Source organism: Bactrocera neohumeralis, chromosome 4, assembly GCF_024586455.1.
Source record: "Bactrocera neohumeralis isolate Rockhampton chromosome 4, APGP_CSIRO_Bneo_wtdbg2-racon-allhic-juicebox.fasta_v2, whole genome shotgun sequence".
NCBI classification, from domain to species: Eukaryota; Metazoa; Arthropoda; class Insecta; order Diptera; family Tephritidae; genus Bactrocera; species Bactrocera neohumeralis.
The window spans coordinates 9,567,432-9,586,574 of NC_065921.1; the positions used below are offsets into that span (position 1 = coordinate 9,567,432).

Below are 19,143 nucleotides of genomic sequence, written 5' to 3' on the forward strand. Positions count from 1 at the left end.
TTGCAAAATTTCTAATCACATATACCGGAGTAAAAAAATAAAAATATTTTTTTTTAACCGAAAATCGTAATTAAAAATAAAAATTTTAGTCCTAAATAATGCATTCAAAATCAATTAAATTAACATTTAATTATGATTTTTTTTTTTATTTTGTAGTACCAAAATTCTTAATTAAAAATAATTTTGAAACTTCTAAATACCGAAGTGAAAAATTAAAAATGATTTTTTTTAACGGAAAGTGGTATTGGAAATCAAAAATAAAAAGTTTAGTCCTAAATAACATTCGAAAAAAGTTAATCCCAATTTTATTAAAAATTTTAGTTTTGAATTTTAAAATATTTCGCGCTTGTGTACTACATTTTCTACCATTTTGTTTACATTTCTAACAGAAAAGCTTCGTTTTAATAAAATTTTAACATAAATTAGCAATTTTTATTATAGTGCATAATTTAGATACATACATATATGATTTTTTTATTTGCTCCAAAAAATTTGTTTATCAATTTTTAATTCGGATTTTGCCATAAAATATACAATTTCGAATTTTTAATTTCTGTTTCATTTTCAATTTTCAATTTTTTCATTAATTTATTTTTTGTTACAGTTTTTATTTCATTTTAGTTTGTTGTATTTTAGTTAAAGTCTATTTAAGAAATATTGTTTTTTAATAATAACTTATTTTTAAATAATTTATTTATTTTTATTATCATATATTTTATATGTGGGCATTATATAAATAATATAAATTATTTTTTTTATCATAATTTTATTTCAATTTAAATAATTCATTAATTTTCTTTTAATAATTTTTTTTATTGATATAAATAATATAAATTATAAATTATTTTTTCCATTTTACTTTAATCAGCTCGAGTTTTTTTAGCTCTTTTTATATTTTTAATTAATTTTTTCTGTGCTTTTTTGTTTTCTTTTAAATTAAAAAATAATAGTTTGTTTTTAATTAATTTATGTTTTTTTTGTACATTGTTGTTTGTAATTTTTCAAATATGTACATATGTATATATGTATGTATATATATTTTATTTGACTTTTACTTTTAGTTTAAATTTTTCTATTTTTTGGTTTAATTTTGTTATATGTAGTATTTTTTTAAATTTTTTATACATGTTTTTTTTTTAATTTAATTATTTTTTAATATTTTTATATATTTAATTTTTCTTTGTATTTAAATTTACTTTTACTTTTATTTTTATTTTTAGTTTAAGTTTCTTTTTTAATTTTTTTTTATATTATTAAATTTTGTTTCGATTATTTTTTTATATGTTTAAACTTACTTTTTAGATTTTAATATTACTTTTTCATTTTTTTTAATGTACTTTTAATTAATGTACTTTTAAATTTTCTTTTAATATTTTTATTTATTTTTTTTATATTTTTATTTTTTTATTTTATTTTTTTTTTATATTTTTTATATTCTTCACCTTATCCAATATAATCCCTAAAACAATGAAACAATTACATATACAAATATTTAAACTACGAGAAATAATTCATATACATACATACGTACAAGCACATGGAAGCACAAAAACAATTAATTTCAACTCCTACATTTGCTTCCTCGCACAAAGAAATGCAACGGTAAGCGCACATACACACACATTCACACGTGATTGATGCCCTTCGAAGTTCCGAAAATATCGGTACTTTAAATAATGAAAATGTTCATTGGAGCCACCTTTTACAACAGCAACAAATGCAGCCAACCATTATTGTACATTACGCGCCATTTGTTTATCTCACACAAAAATCCAATTTATTGCACATCGCAAGCACACACACGGCCATACACAGACAATCAGTGAGAAGGCCATCGCAACAGCAATAGAAAAAACTCCCAACAACACACACAGCCCACAACAACAGTAATTAAATGACAGCAACGTACGCATTGTTGACATTTTGTGCTCATTTTTGATACCAAAAAAAAATAAAATAAAATAAAAAACAACCGTTGTACGCCAATTGAATGCTACAAAGCTGCAGCGGTGGAGCGGATCAAACGCCGAATACCGAAATGTGACGAAAGGACGTGTTGAGCAGCAAAAGATAGAAAAAGTAAAAACAAAAAAACAAAAAAAAAAAACAAAGAAGCCGCCAGCAGTCAGCCAGACTGTCTGCACGACTATGTGTGTGACTAAGTGACAACAATGGACGCCAGCATGTCCAAGCGCATACCGCGCTCGCTTCTGTCCTCTGTATGTGTGCATGCATGTAATATTTTCATCTATCACCATTTTCGCCTGACTAAGACACCATATGCTGCCATGGGGTGGGTCGGTAGTCTGGAGCAACACACATTATTGCTTGGCTATGCGTTTGAGGTTTGGCTGACACGCTCGCTCGCACCGCCTGGCATAGCTGGCATGCTTGTTGGGAATGAAATATCCCAGGACGAGTTCAGTTGCGAACAGAGCGCCGCCGTGTACGGAAACCTTCGTTGGTGATACTGAAATAAATACTGAATACTCAATGAAAAAATAAGCCAACATCTCTTTAATTTTTAGAAGCCATAATAACTACCAAATTGTTTGTAATTAAGGAGCGAAATAATTCATTCACAAAGTTCACAAACCAAACCGTGCAAATATAAATTGTTTCAAAACCGAGCGAGAATTGTCAATGCTGAAAGTGTTAATTATTGTGGAAAATGTTAAGAGGCCAGCTAAGTTTTCACGCTAAGCACTCAATACACTCGCGCATTGAATTGTTGTGTGCCATCAGCGGACGTGTATGTAATGTGTGGCAGGCTCACACAAAAATAAATAATAATTTACTACAAACGCATTTATTTATTAGGCTGGCTGAGGCGCCGTAGACGTGTGTGTGTATTTGAATGGCTTTGAGCAGTTGAAAAAAGTGTTACAAAAAAGTTTGGAGTTACTAATTCAAGATACTAGTGTTTTCTTAATTTTCTTTTTTTATTATGTTGCCATATGTAAGTTTGCTTAAAAGCAAAAATGAAAAAAATAATATTAATTGTTTTATATTGTCTTCAATAATTGGTGCTGCTTGGTCCTAAATGTACTTACAATAAATGTATTAATGCGCAGTCTATAAGGAGTTATAGTATAAGATGTACTCGGTAGTCCCTAAGTATTTGAGATTAGGCTTTATTTAGACTTTCTTCTATTGATTTTTTATTATTCGAATATATTTTTAATAAGAAACTATTACATATACTGGCCTATCCAATTCAAGTCCTTATATAAAAAACTTATTTGTTTGAAAAGGTAGCTTCTCGAAATTTGGCATATGTTATTATTTAAGGCTTTGCTGCTATCTCCGAAGAAATTGTTCAGATTGGACTACTACGGCATATAGCTGCCATACAAACTGGCTGTTCGAAATCACATTCTTGTATGAAAAACTTTTTCATATGACAATATATCTTCACGAAATTTGGCGTATGTTATTATTTAAGGTATTGTTGCAATATCCGAAGAAATTGTTCAGATCGAAAAACTATTCTATATAGCTGTCATACAAACTAACCTAACCATGTTTCTAATCCAAGTTATCGTCACGAAATACATATATGTGACCTGGTATACGAAAAGGGGGCTAACGTGCGAAAACTAGTTTTCTGGGAAAAGCTGTTAAAAATAATCGTCAGTTTCTCGTTATCTCATTAATTGTTCTCCTTTTTTTTGACACCTAAGCCCCCTTTTCGTAGACCAGGTCACATATTATTATCTAAGGCACCGTTATAATCTTTGAATACATTGTTCAGATGTACCAATATAGCATATACAAATCTGTCTTTAAACTGACTTGAAAAAAATCAAGATAAAAATCTTTTTTATACCCTTTTACACTGTACAAAATGAGCCCGGGATGGGCATTACAGCTTCGATGCATCCGAAGTTAACGTTTTTTTCGAATTTTTTCGGTTTTTTATCTCGTTTGTATTTTTATTTATGTTTCTATTTCAATTTTATTGAATAATTTTAGTTTTTAATAAATAATTTTTTAATATCTATTAGAAAAATGCTGATTTAAAAACATTTTTTTTTTTTACATTTTAGTTATAAACTTGAGAGTAATATTTTTTTATTATTTCAATCCGTACTTATAATAAAAAAAAATATTTTTAAAATCAAATTATTTATATTTAAAATTTTTGGGATTGAAAAAAGTTATTTTTTATGCATTATTTGCAGCCCTAGTTTTAAAATTTAAGACTTTTTACATGAGATTTATTTATGAACTTGAGATTAACATTTTTTTATTATTGCAGTCCGGTATTTGGGATAAAAAATATATTTTTCAAACCGGTATTTGGGTTCGTTTATTCAATCCGGTATTTGGGATTGGAAATTATTTTCAATTAAGATTTTTTGGATTACAAAATAAAAATTATTTTTTGTGCATTATTTGCAGCTCTATTTTAATATTTAAGACTTTTTAAATGCGATATATTTCAAATGTAAGAATTTTCTAAATATTAGCTAAATTTTTATGGTCAAAAATAGAAGGCAACTTTTATATCAAAAATATTTACGCAGTGTTAACTTCATTTTAAAAAATATTTCTTAAAATGTTTTCATTAAAATATTTTAGTTGTCATTATGTTATTGTATGATCAAACTGCTATATCAATCACAATTAAATTATGAAACAAAATGTCAATATTTAAAATTTTTTTCAAATTAAAATTTAAAAATTTATATTATTATTTCTTTTTTTTTGTTTATTTGTTTTTTTTTTTAATATTCCTAACTACTAACTACCTCCAACAAAAATTTTTGATATGTGTTTTTTTTTCAATATTATATTTTTTTAAATATTTTTTTAAACATTTTTTAACAAAATTCTTTAAGTTTTTTTTTTGTTCTTATATTATTAATTTTTTTTTAATTTTTCTTTCTTTAATATTCTTAACTAAAAACTAACTACCTCCAACAAAAATTTTTGATATGTTTTTTATTTCAATATCATATGTTTTTCAATACTTTTTTTTACATTCTTATAAATTTTTTTTAAATATTTTTTTTGTTCTTAATAATATTGTTATTTTGTTTAAACTATACTTTTCTTATATTGCTAACTAACCTCCAACGAAAATTTTTGACTTTTTTGTTTTCAATTATATGTTTTTCAAATTTTTATTTTAGTTTACATATTTCTAAATTTCTTTAAATATTTTTTTGTGTTCATTATAATAAATTTTTTATTTTTGAATTTTCCTTTTTTAATATCCCGATATTTTTTATTTTATTTATTAATTTTAATATTGTGTTTTTAATTTTTTGAAATAATTATATTAATTTTTAAATATATTTATATTATTCACAAATTTTTATTTTTTCATTTGCCCACAGCCACTGAGTTACTTTTAAATTTGAATTTTTTATATAATTAATATTATTATAATTAATCTTTCTTTCAAGCATTATCTGTATATCATTCGTTTCATCTTTAATTTTTTTAATTAGCAATTAGTTGAATAGTTTTCAATCGGACATTATTCAATCTCGATTACACCAGCACATTACTCATACGCCGTGGCATGCGACTTATGTACAACTTTGAACGCCAAGTATACACACACACACACTTCCACCTGTGTGCAGATATCTAATCATAACTTATGCAGTCATATGTAAAATAGCGTTTATTTGAAATTGAATGTCACTTCCTGAGTCCTTCGTAAAACTACTCGCCGCCGTTCAAGTTCAATGCGATATCAATTGAAAGTTTTACAACACTATAAATAATTAAATGGATCTATTGATTTTACAACCGCAATGCATTTACTCATCCGTCATGAGCGCAACCAACTACAGTTGCCTTACCTTCATTTCACCTCGTTTCCTGCTTTTTTTGTTTAAGTTGCACAATGTTTATTTATTTATATTTCCCCCCCAGCACCGCTACGCTTAAGGGTTCTTCGTTTGCAGCATTATTGGTTCCTTGTTAGTTACTTGCCACCGCTCACGCTCCACTCCACCTTGTCTGTTGTTCGGACTACTGTAGTTGTAGTAAACCGTACACAAGCGTGGCACATACAAGCGCATGTATTTGAATGTCTTATATAATAATGGTTAAACGCAAGCAATTTCCATTGCATGTCGAGACATCCCGTCCATTAAGTGACCATTGACACTTCTGCCCTGCTATGCAATGTGATGTCATGTCGCATGCCATGCGCTCGTTGTGCGTTCGTGTCTGTGTGTGTGTGTGTTTGTTGAGTTTGAATGCTTTGGCGTGGCTCATCAGGAAGGGGCTGCTTTACTTCAAACTTTGTCCAGCTGAGATTCAATTTGAAATTTTTTATTCAATGCTCAATTTGTGTGGAAATGTTTATTGATTTTTACAAAAAAAAAAAAGTACCTTCAATTTTTTTCATTGTGTGTGACTTGGCGTGTGTTTGCTTACATACATATAAATTTCCATTTATTTATTTACTAATTCTAGTCTCTATATACTTTAGAAATCATCAAGATGTCCGAGTATTGGCTTATTTCAGCCCCTGGCGACAAAACCTGCCAACAAACGTTCGACACCATGAACAATCTCACCAGCAAACAAAATAATCTATGCAACAACTATAAGTTTCATATACCCGACTTGAAGGTAATCAGTAATTTTGGTTAGAAAATATTTGTTTGTTTGTGCAATATTGTAAATAAGTTGGAAATTTTTATATAAAATAGTTTTGTATGCATGTACACATATATTTTGATCAAACTTGAGATTTACCTCCAATTTCGTTCAAAATTTATACTGAGGTATAAAAAAAATAACGAAATTTTTCACTAAATAAATTTAAAAAGTCAAAATGGTCTAAAAAAACTCAAAAGCATATTTTTTGGTAAAAAAAGTAAAAGAAATTGTTTCTTCAAAAAATTGCAATGTTCGATCGTGCTTTTATAGAAAACAAAACGTTGCCTACATTTAGGCACCTTGCTAAATAACTTGTGTTATGGACTTAATACGGCATGAAAAGAAAAAAAAAGAAAGAATAAGTAAATTTAAATATTTTTCAATGTATTTTTAATACATTTTTTTAAAACATATTAATGTATAAAAAAGTTCGTTCCTTTGCTAACCGAGAATAATTTTTTTATATAAACATTTTCTTAATAAAATTACACAAGAGTCAAAATCTTGCCTACATTTAGGCACCTTGCTATATAACATACCGGGATAGATTTCGTTCGAATTCGCCTAAATTATAAACTAATTTTAAATTTAATTGAATTTTTTTTTTAATTTGATTTAATTATTTTTATTTAATTTATTCTTTTATAATTTTTTAAATTAATTTCCAAATTAATATTTTTTAATTAATTGTTTTATTTGTCATTTAAATAATTTTGAAATTTTTTCAATCAAATCTCTTATAAAATATTAATGTATAAAAAAGACGTATATACATACATATATTTTCATAATCAAAAATTATTATTTATTTTCCTAAAAAATATTGCATAAACAAATTTTGAAATTACAAAAACAAAAGAAAACATTTTAATTTTATTTTATAAAAATAACAACTTTTTTTTAATTAAAAAAGTTGTATTAAATAAGAGAATAAAGGTTTTTTAATTAAAAATTAGATTTAAATTACAAAAAAACATTTTAATTTCATTTTATAAAAATTACAATTTTTTTTAATTAAAAAAGTTTTATTAAATAAAATAATACAAGTTTTTAAATTAAAAATTAAATTTAAATTAAAAAAAAATACCAAAAAAAATTATTTAAAAAAATGCATGTATTAATTTTTAATTTAATTGATTTTTTTATTATTAATATTTAAATAATTTCGAATTTTTTTAATCAAATCTTTTATAACATTTTAAGGTATGAAAAAAGACGTTACCTAACCAAAAAATATTTTTTATGAAAACAATAGAAAAATACAAAAAAAATATTGCATAAAAAATTATGTAATTGCAAAAAAAAATTTAATTTAAGTTTAAAAAAATACTTTTTTTTATATTAAAAAACTTTTATTAACTTAAAGAATAAATCATAAGAAGCAATAACATACGTCAAAGGTTTTTTAATTAAAAATTAAAATTATAAACAAAAAAAAACAAAAACAATTACAAAAAAATTATTTAAAAAATATATTACAAAAAAGGAATAAATCATAAGAAGCAATAACCTACGTCAAAGTTAACAAAAGTAATAATTATAACAAAAAATAAAAAAAAAGAGATAAATCATAAGAAGCAGTGACCTACAGCAAAAAAGCTATAAAGCGCAAATAAATTAAAAAAATATATATGTACATATATTACTCTCGAGTGCCTGTTCACACTGGTGTACATAATTCTGTTAAAAAAATTTCTAAAGAAGCATTGCCAATCTTGCAGGTCGGTACACTCGATCAATTGGTCGGTCTCTCCGATGATTTGGGTAAACTGGACACTTATGTGGAGCAAATAACACGCAAAGTTGCCGCCTATTTGGGTGAGGTGCTCGAGGATCAACGCGATAAGTTGCACGAAAATCTACTCGCCAACAACAGTAAGTACAAGTGCAATTACTAAACTACACAAACATACATATGTTGATATAGACTATAAAAAGAACTTATACACATAACTGTACGTTAATAATAATTAGTAAATTTAGTTTGAAATATTACTTTTTGTTTTAAAACTGAAACAAATTTCTTCTTACTTTTGACAAAACACGTTTTTGTACAAAAAAAAAAAAAAATACAGATAGAAAAAGAAAAAATAAAATAATTAACAAAAAGAGCAAGAAGAAAGTTTTGTATACACTAACACCAACAAAATGTTTTTTTAGTAGAAATCGTTTGGAATGTTGATTGCGATGCCAAAATAGTAATTAAAATGAAAAACAAAAAAAAAACAAGCATTAAAACAAAACCAAAACAAAATCAATTAACAAAATTAACCGAAAGCGTATTAACAACAATTTAAATTGTGCATTTATTTTTGCAAAGCCCTTTAAACCAAAACTAACACTGTTTGCCTACCCAAAATGGAATGAAATAGTTGATTTTACGTTTTGAATGCCCCAAAATACGCAAATTGTGTATAATGCACAACAACACTAGCGTTGTTAACTTAAAAACAAAATAACTATTAAAATTGGTACTAAAACAATTTAATGAAAATTATTATTCAATTTAGTGCGTACAAAGTACAGATTTAAAAACTAATCGATTTTCAGCTGGAAACAAGCGGTGTCTGTGATTAATAAAGAGTAAACAATGAAAAACTCCTCTAAGTTCCCCCTTTTTCCTTGGTTTCTTATTTAGTAAATTATTATTATTTTTTCGACTTTTTGGCTTTTGATTTAATTTTGCGTTAATTTCTTCAAATTGCTTTTTCTTTAATACTTGTGTTCATTAATACTAATTTGTTTTTGTATTATTTTCCAAAAACTAATTTTTTAATTTTGCTTTTTCACCAACTGACTTATTTTTCGTGCTTTTTCCCATTTAGTTCATTATTCAATTCATGCGCACAATCATCACATCTCCGTCTGGCAACACTGTGTGTCGCTTTGTCGAGATGCGCTTCTTATGAGCCTACTATTTTTTTCGTCTTAGACATACATACGTTCAGCAGAATTGTAAAAACAGCCATAAAGAAATTATTGTGTTGTTGTTTTTGTACTCTTGTTTTTCTTTTTAAGTGCCAACTATGTCATTTACAACTATCGGGTGATTTTTTAAGAGCTTGATAACTTTTAAAAAAAAAAATTAAAATTTGCAAATCTCATCGGTTCTTTATTTGAAACGTTAGATTGGTTCATGACATTTACTTTTTGAAGATAATTTCATTTAAATGTTGACCGCGGCTGCGTCTTAGGTGGTCCATTCGGAAAGTCCAATTTTGGGCAACTTTTTCGAGCATTTCGGCCGGAATAGCCCGAATTTCTTCGGAAATGTTGTCTTCCAAAGCTGGAATAGTTGCTGGCTTATTTCTGTAGACTTTAGACTTGACGTAGCCCCACAAAAAATAGTCTAAAGGCGTTAAATCGCATGATCTTGGTGGCCAACTGCCACCATTTTGCATGCATCCGAAAAATGCACTGTTTGGTGTGGTTTGTACGCTGGTGGAATCATTGGACCGTATTTTTTCAAAGATGCTGTTGGACGCAACGTTACGGTGAATGGCGATCGCTATCGTTCGATGCTAACAAACTTTTTGTTGCCAAAAATGGAAGAACTGAACTTGGTTGACATGTGGTTTCAACAAGATGGCGCTACATGCCACACAGCTCGCGATTCTATGGCCATTTTGAGGGAAAACAACTCATCTCAAGAAATGGACCCGTAAGTTGGCCACCAAGATCATGCGATTTAACGCCTTTAGACTATTTTTTGTGGGGCTACGTCAAGTCTAAAGTCTACAGAAATAAGCCAGCAACTATTCCAGTTTGGAAGACAACATTTCCGAAGAAATTCGGGCTATTCCCGCCGAAATGCTCGAAAAAGTTTCTTTCCGATTGGACCACCTAAGACGCAGCCGCGGTTTTAAATGAAATTATCTTCAAAAAGTAAATGTCATGACCGTTCAAATAAAGAACCGATGAGATTTTGCAAATTTTATGCGTTTTTTTTTTTAAAAACCATTTGCAGTAGTTTTTTCTTAAAAAATCACCCGATACATTCATACATACATCCCTACAACATTTACTACTAACAATTATTTACACATGCAGACTGGCTATTAAGCTGCCACACATACAAACATGCATACATACAAACATATGTACATAACTCACATACAAAGTACATATGTATTTCAGTATAGAACTCCAGTTTATATATGTACATTGTAAGACCATTTTTAGCGGCTTCTTCCCCGCCGTTACCCCCCTTGAAGCACACACTTTGACGCGTTTTGGTTGGTCTAAATTTGCTGTGGAAAATATTTTTTCTTATTGTGCACACGCGAATAAGTTTAAAAACAGAATGACACGTGATTAGGGTAATTCTATTTATTATTGAAATTTGGGTAGCTCATTTTCGCCGCACAATGGCTAATCAGAAAAGTAAGTTGGAAGAACTGTCGTTGCCGGAATTTCGCACAGAAAGTTTTTGGTAGATACCGTTCGAGCATTAAATGCAGTTGGTCGTAATACTTGTGTCTACATATAAATTGACCAAAAATTGTATAAATGGAAGCAAAACTGTTCAAGCTCCTGTGTACCGAATACGTAGACCCCAGAGCCTATAGTTGAATTTTTACCGAAAATATCGGTCAATGTGTAAGATATATAATTTCCTGCTAATAGTATCTCAGTATACCAAAAAAGGTTTGAATTGGGTCAATATTACCCTTAGCCCTCTATACCTGATGTAAAGATTTTCAAACATCCGGGTTATTTTAGCTAGAATACATATATCGGTCAATATGTAAATTATCTTAATAAGAATGAAGAAGAATAAGAATCTTAGAATGAATAAAATTGAGCCCTTTCTCACTTGTCATAGATAATATTACGTCAAAAGTAATTATTTTAACGAACTTTGCCGGGTCTTCGCGAAATCGCGAAAAAAATTTGTTCTGACACTGAGTATAGTTTTCCCATGTATCGGAACGATTAGAAATTATAATATGTTGTTTTTAATCATGTTTTGAACATACTCAATAGGTTCCACAAAAATTCATAGTCCAATTTTTCATTTTCACACATATGTCTTAAATAATAATAATATATAATTTGAATTTAATCAAAATTTTTATCGATAAATGAGAAGTTTCGGCAATTTAATTGTAATTTCTTAGTAAAAAATCGCAAATGTTTTATGTGCATTTTCTAAAGTTATTTCGTTTAAATCCTATTATTCCTATTATACTTATAGTATATTTATAACTTTTGTGATCAATCTTTTTAGATTTCGCCGTTATCGATAACATTTCATATACTAACTTAAAAATCTTTTATAAAAATTCCGATTAAAAACACAGTACAAATCAATATGAAAGAAACAATTTGTGATTTATCGTAAAACTATCGATTTCGCGTTATCGATAACATTTTATTATTTAAAAAAATAAAAAAGAAATGAAAAATTAATTCTGTTATAGAAATACAGAAACTAAACATTTAGACCTAATGCTATCATTAAAATTTATCGATACAGATTTAAAATTAAAAAAAAAATATTTAGAAATGTTAAATTATTATTACTAATATTAGTGAAGAGGTGTTTTTTTATCGATCAATCGATTATTGCTAAAAAATTTGAAACAAATTATTGATAAATATTAAATATTTATTAGTAGGTGAGCAGGTAATTGTTTGTATAAATTAATCCAAGCTTTTATGCTCCTCTGAATTCTAATTGGTAAGTTTGGCTATTTCTTCAAGTTTTTATTTGAAATCAGAAAACTGCCAGCATATAATTAACGATTATCGATAAAAATATCGATTGTTTGATATAAATTATCCATACAAATTTCAGTGAGTGAGAAATGTAAAATAGTTATTATTAATTGCAAAAGAAAAATTATCGATTATCGATAAAACTATCGTTTGTTTGATATCGCTTGTCGATAAAAAAATTTTTAAGTAAATTAATGAGAAATGCAAAATAGTTATTTTTAGGCAAATAAGTAAATTATCGATAAAACTATCGATTGTTCAGTAACGAAAAAAAAATAAATTAATTAATGAGAAAGCCAATTTTACTATTTTTTTTCAAGTTTTCACAACCTAATTAATGACTTAGCGTGTAGATTTTGTAAATTAATTATTTAAAATAAACAGAAATGAAGGAACTTTTCTTTTGTTACTAATATAATATTATTTTCAATTTGTTTTTTTTTTTTCATGTGCTTTTAATTCGAATTATTTTCAAACATTCATAAATCGTTTGAAAGTTGGAGTGTGTTGGTCCATTTGTGATTTGAAACACAAACATTAAACTGAAAGCTCTTTTCTTAATTTCTCAGTCGATTGCATCAAATTTGTCATTTTGTTGACGTCACTTTAGTTAATTTTCTCAAAGTTGAAGTTTCGGTTAGCCTCTTGTTTCTAAATAGAGGGTTGTCAGCTGAAATATGTGTATGTGCCCTGGAACTATTTACCACTTACCACAATAACAAACAAAAATATTGCTAAATTAATAAATATCGACTTTTATTTCTACTCATAAACTAAACACACAAACTTCCTATCACCTCACAATCTGACGCTAAACATTTTCATTTCTTCATTATTTTGCGTAAACTTTTTTTTTATTAACGAAATTTGTTGTAAAAACATTTAATGAATATATAAACATATTTAATTCAATTGGATAACTGACAGTGCCTCAGTTTTGAAATGCATATGGTTGACGTCCTTAGCGGTTTGACTTGCCATGTAAATAAGAAATAGCGCGTTGTGTGCGCCTGGCCCGCAGTCAATCGTTTAACCGACCAATCAATCGAACAGCCAAACATCCACCCAGAAAACCAATTAGTTTTTAAATCATGCTCAGAGACCAAAAACTGTGTTTTGTTGTTGTTCAATTGTCAAATTATTTACGTTCGTTCGTTCGCTCGCTCGCTCGTTCGTTTGTTCGTTGTATCGTTAATTCAGTTCATTAAGCATCACTGTCAACACACTCGTTCTCAACTTGTTCGCAACATGTTTTATTATTTGTTATTGTTTTTGTACACTGATTGCTGTGTTCTCCATAAAGGAATGTGCAATATTTCCGTTTTTCTTCTCATGTGGCAACTGTGTTTTTGACAATATTATATAATGTTTGTGAAAGCACACCGAGTTCAATTTGAATTGTGAAAAGTGCAAGCACCGCTATTTTTGGGAGTTTTCTTTTCTGTTGTTCTTTTGTGTATAAAAATTGCTTTAGAAGATATTTTGTTTTTATAATTTTTTTTTATGAATTTTGTATTTGTTTTTGAAAATGTTTGCATGTACATATGTTTGTTTGTATGTACGAAGGAAGTGCGTTTTTATTTACATTCATGTATGTATGTATGTTTTAAGGTAGTTGTTGTTTTAAGCGTTTGTGTTCGCTTTACTTTTAAGTTTGCCAACTAATAACATCCTCACTTATTTGCCTTTTCGAGCAGAGCTTTTAAACGTCAATTGAAAAATTAGTTTAAAAATAATTATAGGTTAACGCGATAGTTCAAATATGAAGGAGTTATATCCATTTTTGAATTTAAAAAGAGAGAGATTTGAGTGATTTATAAGTAGAAAACACTTGCTCACCGCCAGTCAGTTTTTTTGAGAGGCCCAGCTGGAGATTGGCTAAGTGTTCAAGGAAACCAAAAAATTTAAAAAAAATTCGTCGTTTAATAAATGCTAATGTAGATTAAATTCTAAAAAAATTTTAACTATTTTTAAAAGAAAATGTCAACTCAAAACAAAAAAAAATGTTATTTATTTGTTGAAGAAAATTCCACTACAAAACACAAAAAAAAATAAAAATCACGAAAAATGCGTTTTTTCTGCCTGGAAAAGTGGTTATAACCAGCTCTAACGTGCCGATATTTTTATGAACTTACGCCGTTTGCACCTCTGGTTTTTGCTTTTTGATATCATGGCTCCAAAAGAGTGAAATTTTTTGAGTTTTTATTCAAATTTATGATAGTAAATTTATGATATTAAATAATTATCTTAGTAAATATTAATGTTGTGACGTTTAAAAGTATTCTGCCTTTATAAACTTATGTATGCATGTACATTAGAGTGTCCACTATTAACCAAGTGTTTATTTTTTTCTACAAAATTTGAATTTTGTACAAAAATATATTTAATCTAAACAAGCGCTTTATTTTCAATCTAAACCGTGCCTGCAATTTGTTCTCCTATATAAATAATATGGAATCAAAAATTTTAATTCTTTGCATTCAACAAGTAAACCCAAAACATTGAACTTTTGTATTCCGTTACCAAAATTAACACCCTACAAAACAGGTGCAATGATTTTTTCCATAAAACCAATGATTTAAAAGTTATACACAGTTAAAGTTATAGTTATGGCTACAGCTGTCATACAGTGCACCATGGCGTATGAACAACAGAGCTTGAGTAAAACACTTGCATGAATTGTAATCGTTGCTCTATTGCTCATACGGCATGGTGCACTTAGTACATTTGAAGAATAAATTTGACTGAGTATAACTTTTTAAATGTTTTTAAGAAAAAAATTAGAGCTTTTCTGAATAGCGCTAAATTTGGTATTGGAAAATCTTTTTTTTAATTTTTTTTTGCCTATAAGCTGAAAAGTTTAATAACAAATGTTAAACGTTTGCATGAAAATACTTAGAGAATGTGAAATGACTTACGCACGGTTTAAATTGAAATGTATTACACTTGTTTACGTTGGATAATTTTCTTAACAGACTTGGGTCAGACACCCCAATGTTCATATGCATATTTTTACTCATTTTTAATTTTTTTTATCAATTAATGTACATATGTATATTGGTTATTTTGTAGACTCACATTTTCGTCACGCTATATTTTTTTAATGCTGAAATGTCCGTTTTGCTGCACTGTACATTAAAAAACTTTAGTTCGAAGACCTTCTTTGATATATTTTGCTAGCGTTTAGATGTTTTTGCAACACATCACTTAATTTTGTATAATTTTATTTTAATTTAACTTCTTAATCAATATTTAATTTATATTTCGATACTTTCTTATTTCAACTTACTCTCTACAAAAAATACAAACCTTGTTGTTTAGCGCGCGTTTCAACTTCATGAATAACAGTTTTAGTGCATTTATGTATGTAGTAATTAATTTCAGCGAATTTGCAAGGCGTCTAACAATGTGCCGAGCGTCAAACTAAACAAATCAGATCAAATCATAGGTTCTTGTATTACAAATATTTTTACAAATTATACTATTGCAACCACTAGGCAATAAATACATAATTTTTTAACATTATTTATAGTGAATTCGATTTAATTTTGTTGTAAGCTGCTCAGTTTATTATTTATAAACCGATTTAAATGCCTTCCTCTTGCACTGAGGAGCGTATTTAAAGTATATTTCATTTAATGTGCAACTCAAATGTTAAATTTGTATTTTTTCAAACTGAAAATTATACCTGAAATGAATGAAAATCCAAAAACTAAACCAACAACGTACCAACCAATGAACGAAACCGCCGGCGCAATAAACAAATAAAACAAAAACAAAAAATAAAATGGAAAAACTCGCTGCGCATTTATCCTGCAACCGACAACTGCAAACAACTGTTAACCCGCGTACGTGTTGCACGTTGAAATGATGCCTGTCACGCACACACTATGAAAAAAACAACAACAACACACACACATCCCTGTACGCACACACTTACAACAATTAATTAACTACATGCACAACCAACAACACTATCGATATGGATTGAAAACGAAACCGTCACCGTCGTCGTCACCGCCACCAACCTCGCAACCCCCTGCCCTCCAAAACTGCACGCATAACGTCGTCGTCTATCAAACTATCGATCCAACGACTCTTTGCCGAACCGCATATTTTCCCTTGTGTCGATTGTGTCACCTATCAACTACCGTTACATGCATATTTGACTATATACATATGTGTATATGTGTGTGTTTTATATCTGTACAATATATATATATATGCATATGTGTATATGTATGTGTGTCTGTATGTATGTATGTAACACAGGTCCGGGGCCGCCCGACGACAACACGCATGCGCATTCGCATTCGGAATTGACGGGTAAAGCATCAAATTTATCGAATAGTCGTGACACGACCACTACCACTACCACTTGTTCCGCATGCCACACCGGAAGCCTAAATAATTGCTCCTCTAGCGAGGCATCTGCAGCGTCTGCGTCTGAGCGTGAATTCGATTTGTGTGCATCGTCGCCTGTGTGCGCGTGTGATGAATGTGCTGCCAGTGCCAATGTGAGCGCTAGCGTTAGCGCGAGCGGCGTCAGCGCCTGCGCTAGTGCGAGCGCCACAGCCACCACCCTTGAGGCTGATGAATGTTATCCTTTTACTTCTTCCTCCCTGAATGTGCCTACATGCCATGCGTCCGTCATCGCATCCGCATCCGCATCCGCCAATGCCTACGCCTACGCCTACACCTCTGCCGCCGATTGCGCATCCGCTGCCGTTGTTGCTAATAATGCCTCCTATTGCTCCACATCGGCGCCCACCACAATGGTCGCTGATGAGCGTCGCAACGCTGCTGCTACTACTACTACTTCTACTACTACCGCTAGTAAATTTATTAACAGCTTTTCCAGCAGCAACAATAACAACAACAACACATGCAACATAAATAATAATAATCGTTTGGGTTTGACGATCAGTTGTAGCGGCGCTAATATGCTGCAACTGCATCAGACACAACAACAGCATCATACACACCAACAGCACCACCACCATCACCAACAGCAACAACAACCGCAACACCACGAACCGCTTCACCTACAACATCCGTTGTTGCAACAACATCACCACCACCACCACCCTCATCATCAGCAGCAGCAGCAGCTCCATCACCACCACCACCATCAGCCGCATCATCACCAGCATCAGTCGCCGCTGTCGGACGGTGGTGAGGGACACGAACAGCAGAACTTGAAGGGCAGCAACAGCACGTCGGATTTGAGTGATACATTCGATTGGTGGTTTCATAGGCATAAAAGAAATTCGAAAAAGAGCAGGTATCTACAAATCACAAGAACAAATCACTCATTAACGTTCCCATCCACACATCCTACACTAGCCAACACCAAACACCAAGACACCCTACACCAAATACCTTTAAACCCTAAAACACACCAAACATCAAATACCAACAGCCAAACAACACCCATCCGCCAAGCCGAAATGCTAAATAAGCAATACACAACAACAAAAACAAATAATTCAAACAACTAAATACCAAAAACAACAACAACAGCTATAGTGAAGATGAGCGCCATGCAAAGAGAAGAGATACAGATCGACCCACGAAAGGCGAGAGCCACTCGTTAAACAATTACGTAAATGTTGAAGCATGACGAGGTTAAGATTTATATAAGCAAATATCAAGAGTATATCTCAATATATACATATACAATATATATGTATGTATATATTTTTTTAATCGCAAATAAAGTCACTGTTTTGGAAGATTCTATTTTCGCGGAAGGAATGCAAGAAAATTTATATATAAAAAAGAACAATATACCAAGAATGAATAATTTACAAATTAACATTAACCAAAAAATGTAAGCTTTATTGCACCGAATCCATAATACCCTTCATGCAAAAACTTTTTTTTTTTAATTTTAATTTATTTTGATCGCACACTTTGTACGGCGCCTATATGCTATAGTTGCCCGATTTGAACAATAATTTAGGAGATTTTACCGTTGTCTTCGATAACAAGCTATGCCAAATTTTGTGTAAATATCTCGTCAAACAAAAAAGTTTCCTTACAAGAACTTATTTTTGTTCGATCAGTTTATATGGCAGCTATATGTTATAGTGGTCCGATTTTAAAAATTTATTCGGATACTACGAGTATATCGTTTTTTTAGGCAATCATTTTTTGCCATATTTCGTGAAGATATACCGTCAATTGAAAAAGTTTCCTATACAAGGACTTCATTGTGATCGTTCAGTTTGTATGGTAGCTATATGCTATAGTAGTCCGATCTATACAATTTCTTTGCAGATTCTGCCTTTGCTTTAGATAATTATTCATGCCAAATTTCGTGAAGATATCTCTTGAAATAAAAAAGTTTTCCATACAAGCAATCGATTCCGATCTTTCAGTTTATGTGGGAGCTAAATCGTATAGTGGTCGGTTGTTCCCGCTTCCGACAAATTAGCAGCATCTTGAGAAGACAAGGACATGTGCCGAGTTTTAGATTAATGTCTCGCAAACTGAGGAACTATACAGACAGACAGACATGTCTAAATCGACTCAGCTTGTATAACCTGTTCAGGTTCCAAATATTACACTCCTCAACTGTATCGGGCACTAAAATCCTATTTACTCAACGTTTTCACTAATCGAATTCTAGCAAAAGCTGAAAATACTTTTTTATGCGCAACAACAATGACTTTATTTGCGATTTTTATATATACTTCTATATGCTTTGCAGGAAACAAAGTTTAAAAAAATAGAATTAAAACTGAAATCTGTAAAAAATAGTAAGTTAAAAATTATTCATTAGATAAA

The 19,143-nt window shown here is 29.7% G+C and overlaps 1 protein-coding gene across 7 annotated transcripts in view; it reads left to right on the forward strand.

Moving 5' to 3' along the window:
- The window catches only part of LOC126756854 (V-type proton ATPase subunit C), a 36,579-nt gene that overhangs the window by 6,113 nt on the left and 11,323 nt on the right, over positions 1-19,143 (forward strand). For 4 of the 7 annotated variants that reach the window (XM_050470282.1, XM_050470286.1, XM_050470287.1 and 1 more), the window contains exons 2-4: positions 6,458-6,600; positions 8,352-8,505; positions 16,624-17,635. In XM_050470282.1, the coding sequence (XP_050326239.1) occupies positions 6,469-6,600; positions 8,352-8,505; positions 16,624-17,635 (1,298 nt within the window). In that variant the 5' untranslated portion in view covers positions 6,458-6,468. Of the gene's footprint in view, positions 1-2,441; positions 2,753-6,457; positions 6,601-8,351; positions 8,506-16,623; positions 17,636-19,143 lie in introns of those variants that run through there. The other 3 variants (XM_050470285.1, XM_050470283.1, XM_050470288.1) reach the window with 3 other exon arrangements.